Source organism: Protopterus annectens, chromosome 2.part2, assembly GCF_019279795.1.
Source record: "Protopterus annectens isolate FY-2018-M chromosome 2.part2, PAN1.0, whole genome shotgun sequence".
In the NCBI taxonomy this organism is placed as follows: domain Eukaryota; kingdom Metazoa; phylum Chordata; order Ceratodontiformes; family Protopteridae; genus Protopterus; species Protopterus annectens.
Window position 1 is genome coordinate 952,248,449 of NC_056730.1, and position 15,403 is coordinate 952,263,851.

General features: G+C 40.5%; 1 protein-coding gene across 1 annotated transcript in view; it reads right to left on the reverse strand.

The window, feature by feature from the left end:
• Positions 1 to 13,286, reverse strand: part of WDR36 (WD repeat domain 36) — a 1,582,076-nt gene extending 1,568,790 nt beyond the window's left edge. The window contains exon 1 of the mRNA XM_044064266.1: positions 13,101 to 13,286. Coding sequence (XP_043920201.1) covers positions 13,101 to 13,257 — 157 coding nt within the window. The 5' untranslated portion in view covers positions 13,258 to 13,286. The remainder of the gene's footprint in view (positions 1 to 13,100) is intronic.
• Positions 13,287 to 15,403: the final 2,117 nt, after the last annotated feature.

The window sequence follows — 15,403 nt, forward strand, 5'->3', positions numbered from 1 at the left end:
TGTGGAAGGAGTAAAGATACACAAACTAATAAACTGCATGCAGATTCTAAAATTTATTCTCAGACACAACAGATTATAGATATATTTACAAAATTTTATGCAAAACAGTCTGGCTCCACAAAAGGGGATGTAAGTTGTCCTAGTGACATCCAGGTAACCCCAGATACTGGAATCAAATTAGATCATATAAATATGGGGAGATTCCTCAAGATTGGAGACATGCACTTATTAAATCTGTCTTTAAGGGAAAAAGGAGTAGGACAAACCCAGAATCATATAGACCCTTAATTCTACTTTCATGTTGTGGAAAAATAATGGAGAAGGTAATACTGGATAAGTTATTGTCAGAACTGGATAGTTTGGGACTTGAAACCATGTATCAGCATGCATATGTTGAAAATAGATCTATTACCACCTGTAACATGATGTTCTATAACAATACAATAACAGCTATAAATGAAAAATTATGCTGTGATGTGATTTACATAGGATTTAACTTCAGCATTTGACAGGGTCATGCACAAAACACTGATCAATAAATTAGTACAACTAGGTATTGATGTACTGTTGATAAGATGGATAGCTGCATGGCTTACAAATAGGACATGGCAAGTTTCACACACCAACTGGACAGGTGAAATCCTTGGTTACAGTCAAGGTGTCCCACAAGGCTCTGTATTAGGCCCTTACTTGTTTAGATTGCATCTTTCAGACCTTACTTTTTCATCTGAGGTGTTGTACAGTTTATATGCTGACGACCTGAAATTGGGTAAACTAATTACAAGTGTTACAGATAAGGCATGTCTGCAAAATAATTTGACTAAATTGACCATTTGGGCACAGGAAAATAATATGTGGATAAATACATCAAAAACTAATCATATGAGATTTAGGAGACAAACAAAGGTGAATATTTAATACAGCACACAGTGACTGAAACTGTAGACTCATTTAAGGACCTGGGTATATGGGTAGATTCAGCTATGAGTTTTTCTAATCATAATCAACCATTTGGCTAATGATAGTTACAGAGCTATAGGTTGTATAAAAATATTTATAAAGTCTAGGAAATCAAACAATGAAGTATTGTTTGTTAGTTACATTAGACCCAAACTTGAGTATGGAATAACAATATGGAAACCCTATAGGGAAACAAGCATGAATAAACTGGAAAGAGTACAGAGGAAATATACTAAGGGCATCCATGGATGTGAACATCTAAGTTATTATAAAAGACTAAAATATCTGAACTTGTACAGTGTCTCTTACAGATATTTAAGAGGAGATCATATTCAGGTATATAGGGCATTTAGTGACAACTACCTCTGGGAATGTTTGGGGTTATCAAAAAGTACTAGAGAATCGTCAGATAACCTATGTAGAAGATTCTATAGGAATGAGAAGTGTACTAATTGGTTCTCTGACAGAGTAGCTGATGCTTGGAACAGACTACCTAATTACATTAAAGAGCGAGAAGGGCTTTAATACCCGTGCTTGAAACATTTGTATGTATGTATGTAACAATTATAGTGGCATGTATGATCAAGATGGGACACATGAATGGTTAACAAGACCCCTCTAAATAGATTGCCAGAGGACCACAAACTGAAGTTACTGAGTTCCGAATCACACTATAAAGGACCAACTATTAGTTTATAGCCTGTTACAATACACCCTGTGTGTCCCCCGACAATCATGCAAGTTTCCTAAATGTACTTCATGAAATCTCTATAAAGAAGAATTCCATCATTTTGGAAGACTTTAACTACCCATTAATAAACTGCAGCACCTATACCTCATATGTAGGATATGCCCAAAAGTCCCTAGATCTAGTAAACAATCTCTCCCCTCACCACACTTAAACCCACTTAAAGAGCACAATATTCTTAACCTGGTCCTTATGAATACAGTTTCCTCGTGTTCTACTCTCCTGGTATTGCCTCCCCTGGATAAGTTGAATCATTAACTAGTGGCCTTCACCTTTATAATCACTAAACCTGCCAATTCAAAAAAAAAAATTCTACTGTGGGCTTCTAACAAAGCGGTTCTATAAAAAAAGTTATTGCACATCTCCAGGTCATGCTAGACAGACAGATACATCTCCCAGGGACTGCCATTTCTTTGGAACAAGCTTCCAATTCACATGAAACAAGAGCATCTCCATGACCCTCTTCAAATGCAACCTAGATCAATGGATGAGTGACCGCAAATTCATTCCTGGGGTGGTGCCCAGGTTCCTCCTGGACAGAGGAAGCCAGTATTAACTACCATAGACCCTTACCTCTGCAAACATCACTCACCAAACCACAGACAACTGGGGCAATTAGTGATAAATCTGGCTAGAAATCAACCAAATTCAGGCAGGATGTGAAGGATAACCCATAAGGCCTTCTTTACACGTGTCAGAAATCTCACAAACAATGCCCAACACTGCACAGAGCTAATAGTAAAGCATATCATAAACTTGGACCCAGAGGACATAACCAACCTACTAGTGGACAAATTTAGTTCAAAAAAGTCACCATTCTCTCCCCAACTATATCACCAAAATTACATACCTATATATACACTCCCCCAGAAAAAGTCATCAATGCTCTATCCAAGGCCAAAAACGCTACTTTGATGTGGTTGGATAACATACTGGCTCTACCTTCTGATCAGTCTAAAAAATGACTTGTCAGACCCTTACAGAGGTGATTTAATAGCCTCCAAACAGGCGTTGTGCCAGACAGCAACAATCATTCCCTTGCACAAAGGTGAGGTGTCAAGAGGTTCAGCATTTATTTCTCCAATTTCCAGATCACAAACCAAGACCTCTGGCTGATACTGTATTAGAAGTCATTGCCTTGTCCCCCTCTGATGCCAAAGCTTTTCTGCAAAAATTTACACTTGTAAATACTTGGTGTGCTAAAATGGGCTTAAATTAAAATTTATTTTTTATTCATTTATTAAGTCCGACTAAGTTCCACAGATCCTGTTTTCAGCGGAGGCCCGGGGAGAAACGCTCCAGAAGCATGTCTTTAGAATGTGGGAGGAAACCAGAGTACCCGGAGGAAATCCATGCAAACTCCACACAGAAGGCACCCCAGCTGAGAATCGAACCGGAGAACCTCTTGCTGTGAGGCGACAGCATTAACCGCTGCACCACTGCGCCGTACTAAAGTGCAATATAGTTAGTCTGGTAAGTCATCCCTTACCCCCAACATACAACTTTGGCAGTGCCCCACTCCAAATTGACAATGTTGTTAGAGACCTTGGGACTTTGGTTGACAATTCTCTCTCCTTTGACCATCATGTAATGACAGTAGTTAGAAAGTCCATCTACTTTTGGCAGAAGATTGTCAAGGCGATAACATCTAGAACTTAAAAGATCAGTCATTGTTCCTTTGTATTCAGCATTTATTGAATACTATTACCCTTCACTAGACATAGCAAACAAATTTTAAGACCTCAGGGGGTACTAAATAAGACAGTCACTGGCTTAACAACCCTAAGCTATCAAAAGACTGGAAATGCTGTCCCTTTACTCTGTGTTTTATAGGCTCCTAAGGGAAGCTCAATCCATGCCTTCTGAGCCATTAAAGACCCAGTGGTCCTGTATCTTTTACATCTCCCAAACATCCTCACAAATACCAGGACCAAGGATATCTACCTTCACTAGTAGACAAGTAAAACATAGTAGAAAGATTCAGTACACAGCACATTCCCTACATATGGAATAGATCCCCACTACAAACAAAACAGAATCATACATTACCTTCATTCAAACTGAAACTAGACCACTGCATGGGTAATCACAAATTCTTTCCTGGCTTGACTGACCTGGCCCTCCTTGAAAAGGGAGGTACATTGAAAGGGTAGGTACTGACAAAGTGTAAATGGTGGTAAGATTCAACTGCCCTGCACTTCCAATTATCCTAAAAAGATGAAAGATTAATAATGGCACTTAAGACAGTGGGTTACGTGCATGTTGGATTACAAATTTTATAGAAAAAAAGTGGGAGATAGAGAAAGGCAGAGTCTATATACTGAAAAGCACAACACTGTGGCAAGACTATAGCTTTTGGGATTGTAAACACTACAATATATGGTTAAGTGAGAAGCACTGGAAACATGACCAATAATTACTGAAAACAAAGATGTTATGGTCAGGTGGGAAAGTACAGTTGTACAAGTAAACTTACCGCAACAGTAGATGTTTGAATGATCACTACTGCAGCAGCCATAGCTACACGGGTTATATCCTGCATAGGATACAACAGCCAGCCAGCTTCCAAGCCTTCAGGGTACCTTCAATTCACCCAAATCATAAATCTGCTAGAGCTAAATAAAAAGACACATTTGGGTGCCATGCCAAGCCCATCAGAGAGAGGGAGGCTTAGTCCTGAAAGGAGAATGCTAGGAACAACAAAAAAAATAAATAAGCATTCACACCCTAGCATAAACAACAGCACAACTGACTACCTAGTTGGCAACTAGTTATTCAAAACATCTTCTGTGAAGAAAGATCATCTGCTTTTATAATTTATCTTCCTCAACTTTGATAAGGAGTAGAATAACAAAAATATCTTTCTAGAACTGGAATCATTACACTTATGCAAGGAGAAGCTTAGAATTTTAGAAATGTGAGGTCTGACTTCAAATAAAATCAACATAAACAGCTTAACTTCAGGAACCAAGTATCTGGTGGTTGAGATGTCCTAACAACCTTCTAAGTGAATGCCACAGTTGATGCAAAAGTTAAGGATGTACTTACTGACAAATTTAATTTCTGAATAACAATTCAACTAAGCCTACATATTTATTTAAAGTCTGTTAACAAGATAATTGGACCCTTTTCAAGCATGACCCAAGTCAAGGTAGCCAAAACAAGATATATACATCAAAAACGTAACCGATTATCAAATGCATTGATAAACGAGATGCAATACAAAAGTCAGACAGTTACAAATACATGAAGTACAGAAGGAAAGTTTAAACATAACTTAACATTTAATGTAAAAAAAAAAAAAAAAAAAAAAAAATATATATATATATATATATATATATATATATACACACACACACACACACACACACACACACATACATATACATAATACACAGTTATTCAACCAAAAAAACTTTTGTTTTGCCATTGTAAAAGCATGCAATAAGCACACAACAGATTCAGATATGGATCATAGTAAAGTGAATTATAAATCCAACCATGTACACAGACAAATGCTTTCTTCTAAATTACTGTTTCAGAGCTGTCTTGCTCCTCCTCCCCCCTCCCAAAGCAAGAAAAATTGACAGTTTGGAAAAAACGTAGTATAGAAGTTACTACGTTATGTAGAGAAGGGTGCGTAGCACACAATAGTAATATTAAGAGAGGAGCATAAATATAAAGAGCAGGAGAGAGGGGGTTAACTCAGAGAGGAGACAGAAAATGTATTCAGCAGTATCTCTGAAGCAAGTACATACGTTTCACTCAAGCAAGTGATGAAAAAAACTTCTTGAATGAGACAAAGTAATCTGCTAACTTGATGGGTTTAGGTAGAGTTCCAACAAGCTGGAAAAAGTTGAGAGAAAGATCTCTCACAGATGGCAAAAGTAAAGAAAAATATAACTCTTTTCAAAGGGAAAACGGTGGGATTTATAGTGGCTAGGAAATTTAACCAGAATACAAGCAGCAGTACTTTCCTTTCTTTGGAAAGCGCTATAGCACATTTTAACATCCACCTGAAAGTACAGTTGTGTACTCTTACCATAAATGTAGATGTTAGAGTGTGTTCACTGTTGCAGTCATGACTGTAGGGTTCTGCCAGCAGCAGCCCTCGATCGGCCAGAATCCCAAAGTCTGGATTGGGCATCAGCTGAGGTCGCTTTTATCCTGATGTCAATGCGCCAGGAAGTATAAAGACCTCAGCCAACGCCATTACCCCAGTTTTTCTTGCCCCAGATGTCAGGTGCCCAAAACCTCAGCAGCCAAAATACCTCATAACAGACAATACTCAAAGAAAAAACAAAAGAGGGGGTAGGAGGGAGGGTAACTCAGACTGCAACAGTGAACACACTCAAACATCTACATTTATGGTAAGAGTACACAACTGTACTATGTCCTTCGTGGTTCACTGTTGCAGTCATGACTGTAGGGTTGAGTCCCAAAGCTAAGAAAGGGTGGCTGGAGGAGAAACGGCCACAAAACTTTGCAAAACCGCAGAAGCAAAACCGGCCCTAGATTTAGAATAGAGAGGGAGGTTGTAATGCTTAGAAAAAGTATGCACAGAACTCCAAGTAGCAGCCTCTAAAATATCCTTGGTAGGAACCCCACAAAGAAAGGCTGCTGAAGTAGTAGTAGCCCGGGTAGTGAGTCCTAATATTAACAGGAACTGGATTGCCGTGAAAAGAGTAACAGAACTTGATGCAGTGGGCAATCCACTTAGAAATAGTTTGCTTAGTGATTGCTTTCCCTAGAACAGTAGGAGCATAAGCAACAAACAATTGGTCAGATTTCCTGAATATCTTAGTCCTGTCCAGGTAAAAACGAAGCTGTCTGTGCACGTCCAAAGAGTGCAAAAGACTTTCTTCCTCACTTTGAGGATTAGGATAAAAAGTAGGCAAATGAATAGTCCGATTCAAGGCCACTGCCGAAACCATCTTAGGCATAAAGGTGGGATTAGTCCTTATGGAAACCCTGTCCTGATGAAAAATAATGAAGGGTTCCACGGCCATGAGTGCTTACAATTCCGAAATTCTTCTAGCAGAGGTTATAGCTAAAAGAAAAGCAGTTTTCCAAGACAAAAATTTTAAATCTGTAGAAGCTGCAGGTTCAAAAGGAAACAGGGTTAATTTTTCCAAAACATAGTTAAGATTCCAAGTGGAACAGGTGCTCTTATAGGGGGCCAAACATTCTTAGCCCGTCTAAGAAATTGTTTAAGTAATGGAGGAGAAAAAAATCGGAGGATCCGTATCAGAAATAACAGAAGCATGAAGCTTGATAGATGAAAAAGACAGGCCCGTATGTAACAACTCTGCCAGATACTTTAAAATCAGAGGAATGTTCGGAACAGTAGAATCACCACCTTGGACCTGATTCCAGTAGCAAAATCTTTTCCATTTACCTGCATAAGATTTCCTAGTGCTGGGCCATCTAGTTTCAAGGATTACATCAATTACCTGTTTGGAAAGAGTAGAGGTGTTTACAGACCCTGGATCCGCCAGGCAGCTAGATTCAGAGTTTTGACATGATTGTGCAGGATCCGGCCGTCCTGTTGAGACAGTAGATGAGGGATTTGAGGCAGAATACAGGGAGGCTCCTGAACTAGGTTCATCAGAGTGGAATACCAGAATTGTCGAGGCCAATTGGGAGCCAGTAAAATAATTTGCGGTCTGTCCTGTTTTATCTTCAGAAGTACCCGAGGTAGAAGAGGAAAAGGAGGAAAAGCATATACTGAGAGGTGTTTCCAACTGAATGAGAGGGCATCCACTTGCCATGCTAGTTTGTGGTAGGTCCTGGTGCAGAATGTTGGAAGTTGATGATTCTGAGAGGATGCAAAAAGATCTATGTCCAGACATCTCCATGCCTGTACTATCATCCTGAATATCTGAACATCCAACATCCATTCGTGCGGATCCGAAAGTGTCCTGCTCAATGTGTTTGCCAAAGTGTTGTCTTTTCCTGGCAGGAATTGTGCCTGTAAGTGGACTCTGCAGGTCAGTGCAGTGTACCACAGAGCCATGGCTAACCTGCACAGGGGGTAAGAGCGAGAGCCCCCCTGCTTGTTTATGTACCACATCACTGTAGTGTTGTCTGCCTTTATCAACAATTGCCCTGGTAGAAGAAAGTCCCTGAAGACTATCAGAGCATTCTGTACAGCGAGCATCTCCTTCAAATTTAGTGCAGGTGAATTCGCTACTTTGTCCAAACACCCTGAAGACATCTCCCGTGCATGTGGGCTCCCCAGGCATAATCTGAAGCATCCGTTGTCAGAACTTGGTTGGTTGGTGGAGGACAAAAAGGTCTCCCTTTGTTCTGGAGACAGGCTTCGGCCCACCAAAGAAACTCTTGCTGTAGACAAGGCAAAATCGTGATCACTGTTTCCAAACTGTGGTAATGCTAAGACCACACACTCTTGAGGTACCACTGTAGTTTCTTCATATGCAGTCTTGCATATGGTATTAGGAGAATGCAGGAAGCCATGTAACCTAAAGCCTGCAGAACCTTTCTTGCAGTCAGCTGTTTCATTGAAGCCAGGTGTTGGAAAGAAGAAGCCAGTTGCGCTTTTTTGTCTGGTGTCAAGGAAGCCATCTGGGTTGTAGTACTCAGAAGAGCACCCAGGAAAGTATGTGTGGGCACCAGATTTGACTTCTTTAGATTCACTGTGAATCCGGGGTACTGTAAAAGATGCTGCACAAGAGCTAGATGCTGAAGTAGAATGTCTTTGTCGTCCGCTTGAATAAGACAGTCGTCCAGATAAAGGTATATTTGAATCCCCTTCTGTCTGCAAAATGCCATTACTTGTGCCAGGCACTTTGTAAAGACCCTGGGCGCAGTAGATAAGCCAAAGGGCAGCACAGAGAACTGGTAATGCTTCGAGCCCGCTTTGAATCTCAGATACCTTCTGCACTCTCGCCTTATAGGAATATGCAAGTAAGCTTCCTTTAAGTCCAGGGTCACCATCCAAGAGTTCTTGCCCAACATAGGCAGCAGCTGCTGCAGAGTGAGCATCTTGAATTTTGGTACATCTAGGAAGGTATTTAGTACGGAAAGGTCCAGGATTGGTCTCCACAAATTTTCCTTCCTGGGAACCAAAGTCTTGAATAAAAACATTGCCCTATTTCTAAATGTGGTACCAATTCTATGGCCCTCATAGCTAAGAGGGACTGAACCTGCAGTTGTGCCTCTGCCCATTGATGATTCGGCAGATCTGGCCAACCGTTCGGTCTTGGCAAGGTGTGGAAATGAAATCTGTAACCTCTTGAGACTATGCCCAGAACCCATTTGTCCTGGGTTATGCGGCCCCGATTTTGATAAAAAAAGAGAAATCTTTCCTCCTAAAGGTGCTTCCAGGAGAGGAGCCCCTGGAACCAGAAAGGGAGAGTCATAAAGACGGTTTCCGGTAGGGTTGAGACTCATCTTCACCACCTTTGGGAGAGGGGGCAGGCCACTGCCTATTCCTAAAAAGGGTTCTTGCTTGTCCCCTACCTCTGGAATGCCTGAATCTGCTTCTCGGGGGCTTGTCTGAGCTTGGAAAGGACCAAGGTTGAGCCGGCCAGTGCCTGCTAAATCTAGGAAGTTTCCCCTGTAGAAAATCCTTAACCGTCTGCATAGATTTGGCTTTGTCCTCCATTTTCTAATACCTCTTCAGCTTCGGTCCCAAACAAAACATCGTGCTGCAAAGGGGCATCCAAAAGTTTGGCTTTAACCTGATCCGGCAAGCTTTGTTCCTTTAACCAAGCATGTCTTCTAATAACTGCACCAGTTGTCGCAGCCCTACAAGAAGCTTCCAAAGAATCAAAACCACAATGCAGGGTATGTTTACCCACTTGTTCAATAGCATACAATAAATCCTGTAAACTCCTTGTCATCCGCACCAATAGAAACAGCTGACATCTTTTGTTTAAATACAGACAAAAGGTACTGCTGATACTTTAGCATATGAAATTGACAGTTCAAAGCTCTAATAGACAATGTAGCAGAAGTATAAACTTTTTTACCCCATCCTTCCAAAGTCCTGGACTCTCAGACAGAGGGAATGGGATGTTTAGCAGAGGCCGCCTTAACACCCTTAGGGCCCTGAGAAACAGTTTCCGGATCAGGTGAAAGATTCTTAAAGAAACTTGTGAGAATCTGGAACCCTCTAATATCTATCCGGTTTGACCGGAGTAGGGGGAAAAGAATCAGGATAGAGGGAAGCTTCTGAAAAAACATCATAGACAATGTCAATGCCCCTGCACAAACCCTGACTAATTGCTTCCTCTTTCACTTCTATCTTCCTACTTCCTTGGGTCCACTTTCACCCTTTTGCCCCGCTTATGTATATAACTGCTCTCCTTTTTTTTGCTCTGACTTTTTCTTTCTTCAACCTACTTCCTCTTCAACCTTCCTATAATTCTCCTGTATACAAAGGTTTGCATATAATTACAATGTTTACAAGTATATTATACCTTTTTTTTAAACAAACTACCCTTAAACGATTTTCATTATACCACATTTACTAAGAGTAGTTCATCCTCCAAAAAAAAAAAAAATTTTAAATCAATTTCTTTTTTTTTTCTCTATATTCTTATTTGGTTTCAATGTTTTTATGTTACAATTACTACTGTTTATAATTGTTAATGTAATTCCTCTATTAATCTTTAATGTTTGTCTGGAGCTTTTCTCCCCGGGCCTCTACTGAAAATGGACATCTATCCAGTTAGACTAGCCCGGTCAACAAATGTAAAATAAAATAAATAAATGTCCAATACAGGAGGAATAGCAAGAGGCTTATGCTGAGGGAGAAGAAAATCCCTAAGCCTTTTCTTGGTTTCAGAGAATTCCTGCCCTTCCCAGTGAAAATGCTCCCTCATATCAAGCAAAGTTTCACCAAAAGAATAATCCTCAGGAGAAGAGGCTGATGGAAAGGAATCTTCAGCATCAGAATCCTCATAAGGAGGAAAGGAACAATCGTGCTCAAGGGAAGAAGCAGAAGAAACAGAAATTTGGTCTGAAGAATCATAATCGGACTGTAATCTAGGCTTTTTGTCAGGAGGGGGATGAGAACCCTGATCATAGATAACAAATCTTCAGCCATCCTAAGCATCTGCCTTTGAGGCCTAGGACCCTGATCAAAAGGCATCTGTGCTTGCCATTTCTTTTTAGCTGGAGCCGTAGTCATGGTCTTAGAATGCAAAACTGAATCCATATTTACATGAAGCTGTGAAGGCCTGAAAACTCCTTCAGAAGCCAGTACCTGCCTACCGACTCCGGACCCAACTGAGGGAGTAGAATCCAAAGGTCCATTCCCTGGCAATTCTGAAGGCCCCATCAGCTCCACACAGTTGGTACAGGCAGTTGGTTCAAAAGAGGCAGATGACAGGGGCTGCAAAGGCGCCTCAATGACGACAGACGAACCAGCAACTGGCAATAACTGAGTAATAGCCTCTGCTTTGGACCTTAGAGGCCTGTCTTTATCTTTGCGCCTCTTACACACACCAGAAGTCGGAAAAGAATCCAAAGACATATTATAATTAAACCTTTTACCAAAATATTAGAAGGCAAAGTTTTACCTACGCCTAATAGTACGTTGATTAAATCTAGCACAAAACCCACAATTAGCAATGTCGTGGTCAGGCCCCAGGTAGGGAATACAATAAGAGTGAAAATCCCTATGAGGTATTTGTTTCCCACAAGAAATACAATTATTAACTTTTTCTGACATCTGACTGGAGCAAGAAAAAGACCTCCCCAACGGGGTACTTATCTTAAAAAAACGAAAAATCCTGGAAGTAAATCCAAAAACAGACAGGAGTAGGCCGAGCAGCATCAGCGAACTGCTCAGGTCACAGCACAGCAAGAAAGACTGGGGTAATGGCATCGGCTGAGGTCTTTATACTTACTGGCACATTGACGTCAGGATAGAAGTGACCTCAGCTTTGGGATTCTGGCCGATCGAGGGCTGCTGCTGGCAGGAAGAACCCTACAGTCATGACTGCAACAGTGAACCACGAAGGACGTCCAACATCAACTTCAGAGCAGGAGACTTTGGTTTACAAATCATATGAAAGATAGATATCGGACTTGCAGCACTCTCAACCTCTTACCAGAAGAAAGCTAGACAAAGCATAAAATAATGGGGGGACAAAGACCTAAAATAGGGACAGATTTTAAATAATGTTGTAATAAACTCAAAGTTACTAGAGTAACATGATTTATGTTTGCATGCATTTTTCTGAAGGATATGAAGTCTGAAACTCAAATGCATGCCATTATTGTGTCATTATTTAGTGACTTCAATCCTCAGTGATTGGTCAGAAAATAAATTTTATGAGGAACAGGCAAAAAATGCTAGGGAAAAATCTGGAAAGTTGAGAGATATGTGCACTCCATCTACATCATCCTGAAATGAAGTCCCAGTACTGAAAAATGACTTTGCACACCCTGTGTGGGGAAAAAACAAGCCAAAATTAGTTATGTTCTTCAGTTATCAAAAGTAAATGTCTACCCTTCTGAGTCACTAGCACTAACGGGCTCGACAACATAAGCGATTACCAGATACACAGTAAGAGAAATCCTGTTAAACTCGCCATCTCACCCAGGCGGTACAAAACAGCAGTGATGGGGCCTGACAGGCGGCTGATTTGACCGATCTCAGTGTTTTTTCGCTTTGTAAATTTAAAAAAAAAGTGTAAAACACTGACATCCGTCAAATCAGCCGCCTGTCAGGCCCCTCCACTACTGTTTTGCCTGTTTCGCCTGGATGAGATGGCGAGTTTTAACAGAATCTTTAGATTTATCAGCAGCATGCCACCGAAAGACTTAAGTAGCATCCCCCCCCCCCCCCAAAAAAAAATCGGGGTGTCACATCAACAGACTAGTGACCAGCATCTAAAACCAATTTTCACAACGACGGGTGCCTAGCCCTGCAGCAGGCTTGGATGATTTAAAGCCTAAATTTAGAATTACTGTGAAATCAGAATGTGAAGAAGACTGTCCATTCGATAACTTTGAATAAAACAATGATTGCATTTTACATCCGTATTACACTGACTTCATAGTACTTAAGTTTAACTGTAAGGACAAAACTATATGATACAGGTAAATTACCTGCCATGAAATCAGAAAATGGCACGCGATACTGCATTAACGTTTTCATGCCTATAAAGGCTTCCCACATCCCAAGACATGCTGTAGGTGGATTGGATACTCTAAATTGACCCAAGGCGTGAGTGTGTGTGCCTTCTGTAGAAGGTTGGGCGCAAGGCTGGCAACTCGACACCGTAAAACTTCACTGCCAATCATGAGCGGACAGGTGATCCTCTCTGTGGCGACCCCTAACCGGGAAAAGCCGAAAGAAGAAGAAAGATGGTTGTCATTATTGCCACACTCTTAAGAATGTCAAAACCAAATATACTCACGTTGTAAGTATGGAAACTTTTCCCCACTGCTGTAACTAAATAAAACTTTCGGTGCCGCTTGTGATAACGAACCACGTGTGGAAGATGATTGCAGTATAGTCCCAAAGCTCTGAAACCAGAGAACAAAACGCTGCCTTTCGTGTTGCAAGACATAATGACTATATGGGATAACAGTAACACCAGACTGCTACGTTAGCACAAGAAATTGTATTTAAGTCTACTTCTACTAATAAGTAAAACATAAATTAAAGAAAATACTTTCTGCAAAAACAGATATGAACTACTCAGCAATGCCAGCACGTCTATATAACGATTCCCCCGGATACAGCGGAAAGAAAACATTCGTTCCGTACATTCACTTCCTATGTAAATTCTTAGACTTAGTTATTTAAGAAATGTATAATGATGGTGATGATGATAAATAAAAACAATACGCTACCATTGTGGTTCTTGTGATAGTGCAAACAAACACTGCATGCTAATGGGCTAGCAGTGCAACTATTAACAACAAACAAAATAGAGCAGATAAACTCATACTTCTCAATTGTCCGCTATTTGCCGCATATTTTTGGTCTGTTTCCCCAAAATTGTGGTTTTCTGGCAAGTCATTGTCAAATTATTGAGGACTGAAGTCAGAAACAATGGCCGAAATTTGAGTTTTAGACTTCATATCCTTTATAAAAAAATCATGCTAATGTAAAACCTGTCATTCTATCAACGTTCGAAGTCTTTAGGAGCAATACTTAAAATTGACCTTATTTGGGGGCTTTTGTTCCCCACATTATTTATGACTTGTTCCAGATTTCTTGCTCCAAGAAGTTGAAAAGTATTCAGCCAAATATATGCATGGACAGCCAAAATATATGCATGGACACGCGCGCGCACACACACACTAAGTCACCCTCGTCATACATCTCAGCTGCCCAGAATTTTGCAGAATGTCCAATTGTTTGTCTTATGTTTTTGGTGTGATCCTCATAACATATGTAGTTTTCATGCAAATCAGGGGAATGAAATAATAAGATAATGACAGAGTAGGGGCATTTTCACATACATGGGCAGCCTATTCCAGAAAATAGGAATTCTGAGAGAGATATATAGCTGTCTGTCCAATGTGTACTGTTTGTGTTGCAAACAAAATTTAGTTATTTAGATCTAGTACTTATTTTGCTGTTTGTTTAGTGGATGTGGAAAAGATTAATCAAAGTGGGGATCCAGTTTTGTTTTTGTGTTTGGAGATTGTTACAGCAAGTAACTATATTTTTTGTTTTGCTATGACCATCCATGTATTACCTTTTTAAGTGTGTGTGTGTGTTTGTGTGTGTGTGTGTGTGTGTGTGTGTGTGTGTTTGTGTGTGTGTGTGTGTGTGTGTTTGGGGGTGTCTGAGAGGTCTGTAGTTTTACTTTGCCCGCAGGCATTGACAGTATATTCCAGTAGAGTTTATGATTAAAAAAAAATATATATATATATATCAGACATTTAGCCACAGTGGCTGAGCTAGGAGGAGGTAGAAAGTCAGCTAAAAGTTGGGCCTTGCTTTTAGCTCTACAAAAAATAAAATACTTACATAACATTCTTTCAGCTAAAGCTACTTGATTGTATGTAGACATTTCTTTTTTCATTCCTGTTTCCAGGTACCCTTCTATCTGTATGTATATTAGTACTGAAGAGTAGTGTTTTTTTTCATTCCTGTTTCCAGGTACCCTTCTATCTGTATGTATATTAGTAATTGAAGAGTATTGGTGCTTGCAGCAGAGCTAATTTCTAACCGTGTAAATGGGTTGCAATATGATACAGACTACTATACCAAGCTAAGCATTTCAGCAGCAGCTGGAGAGGCCACAAAAGTTCCTCACCAAAAGGATAAAGGGTCTAAAAAATCTATCCTATGCTGCCCGACTGAAAGAACTCCAGCTCTATTCAGTCGCTTACCGCTTGCTCAGAGGTGACCTTTGCCTGACATACAAGGCCATGTCAAACCCAGAGTTGATGAATATGCTTCACCTCAAAAAATCTAGATCCGTCAGAGCCACAAGGGCGGGAGACTTAAACCTCGACACGGCTATAAATAGGACATGCTGGAGGGATAGATTCATCACCCAAAGACTCCCTATGCTGTGGAACAAAATCCCGGTATATGTGAGGCAGAGCACCTCGCTGGCCTTGTTCAAGAGAAATCTTGACCAATGGATGGGAGATCGCAGATATACTCCAGGGATTACCTCAGTGTCACTACTAGACAGAGGCACAGCAAAATAATGGGTATAGTTCCCCATACAAAAGGGGTGGCTTAAGCCA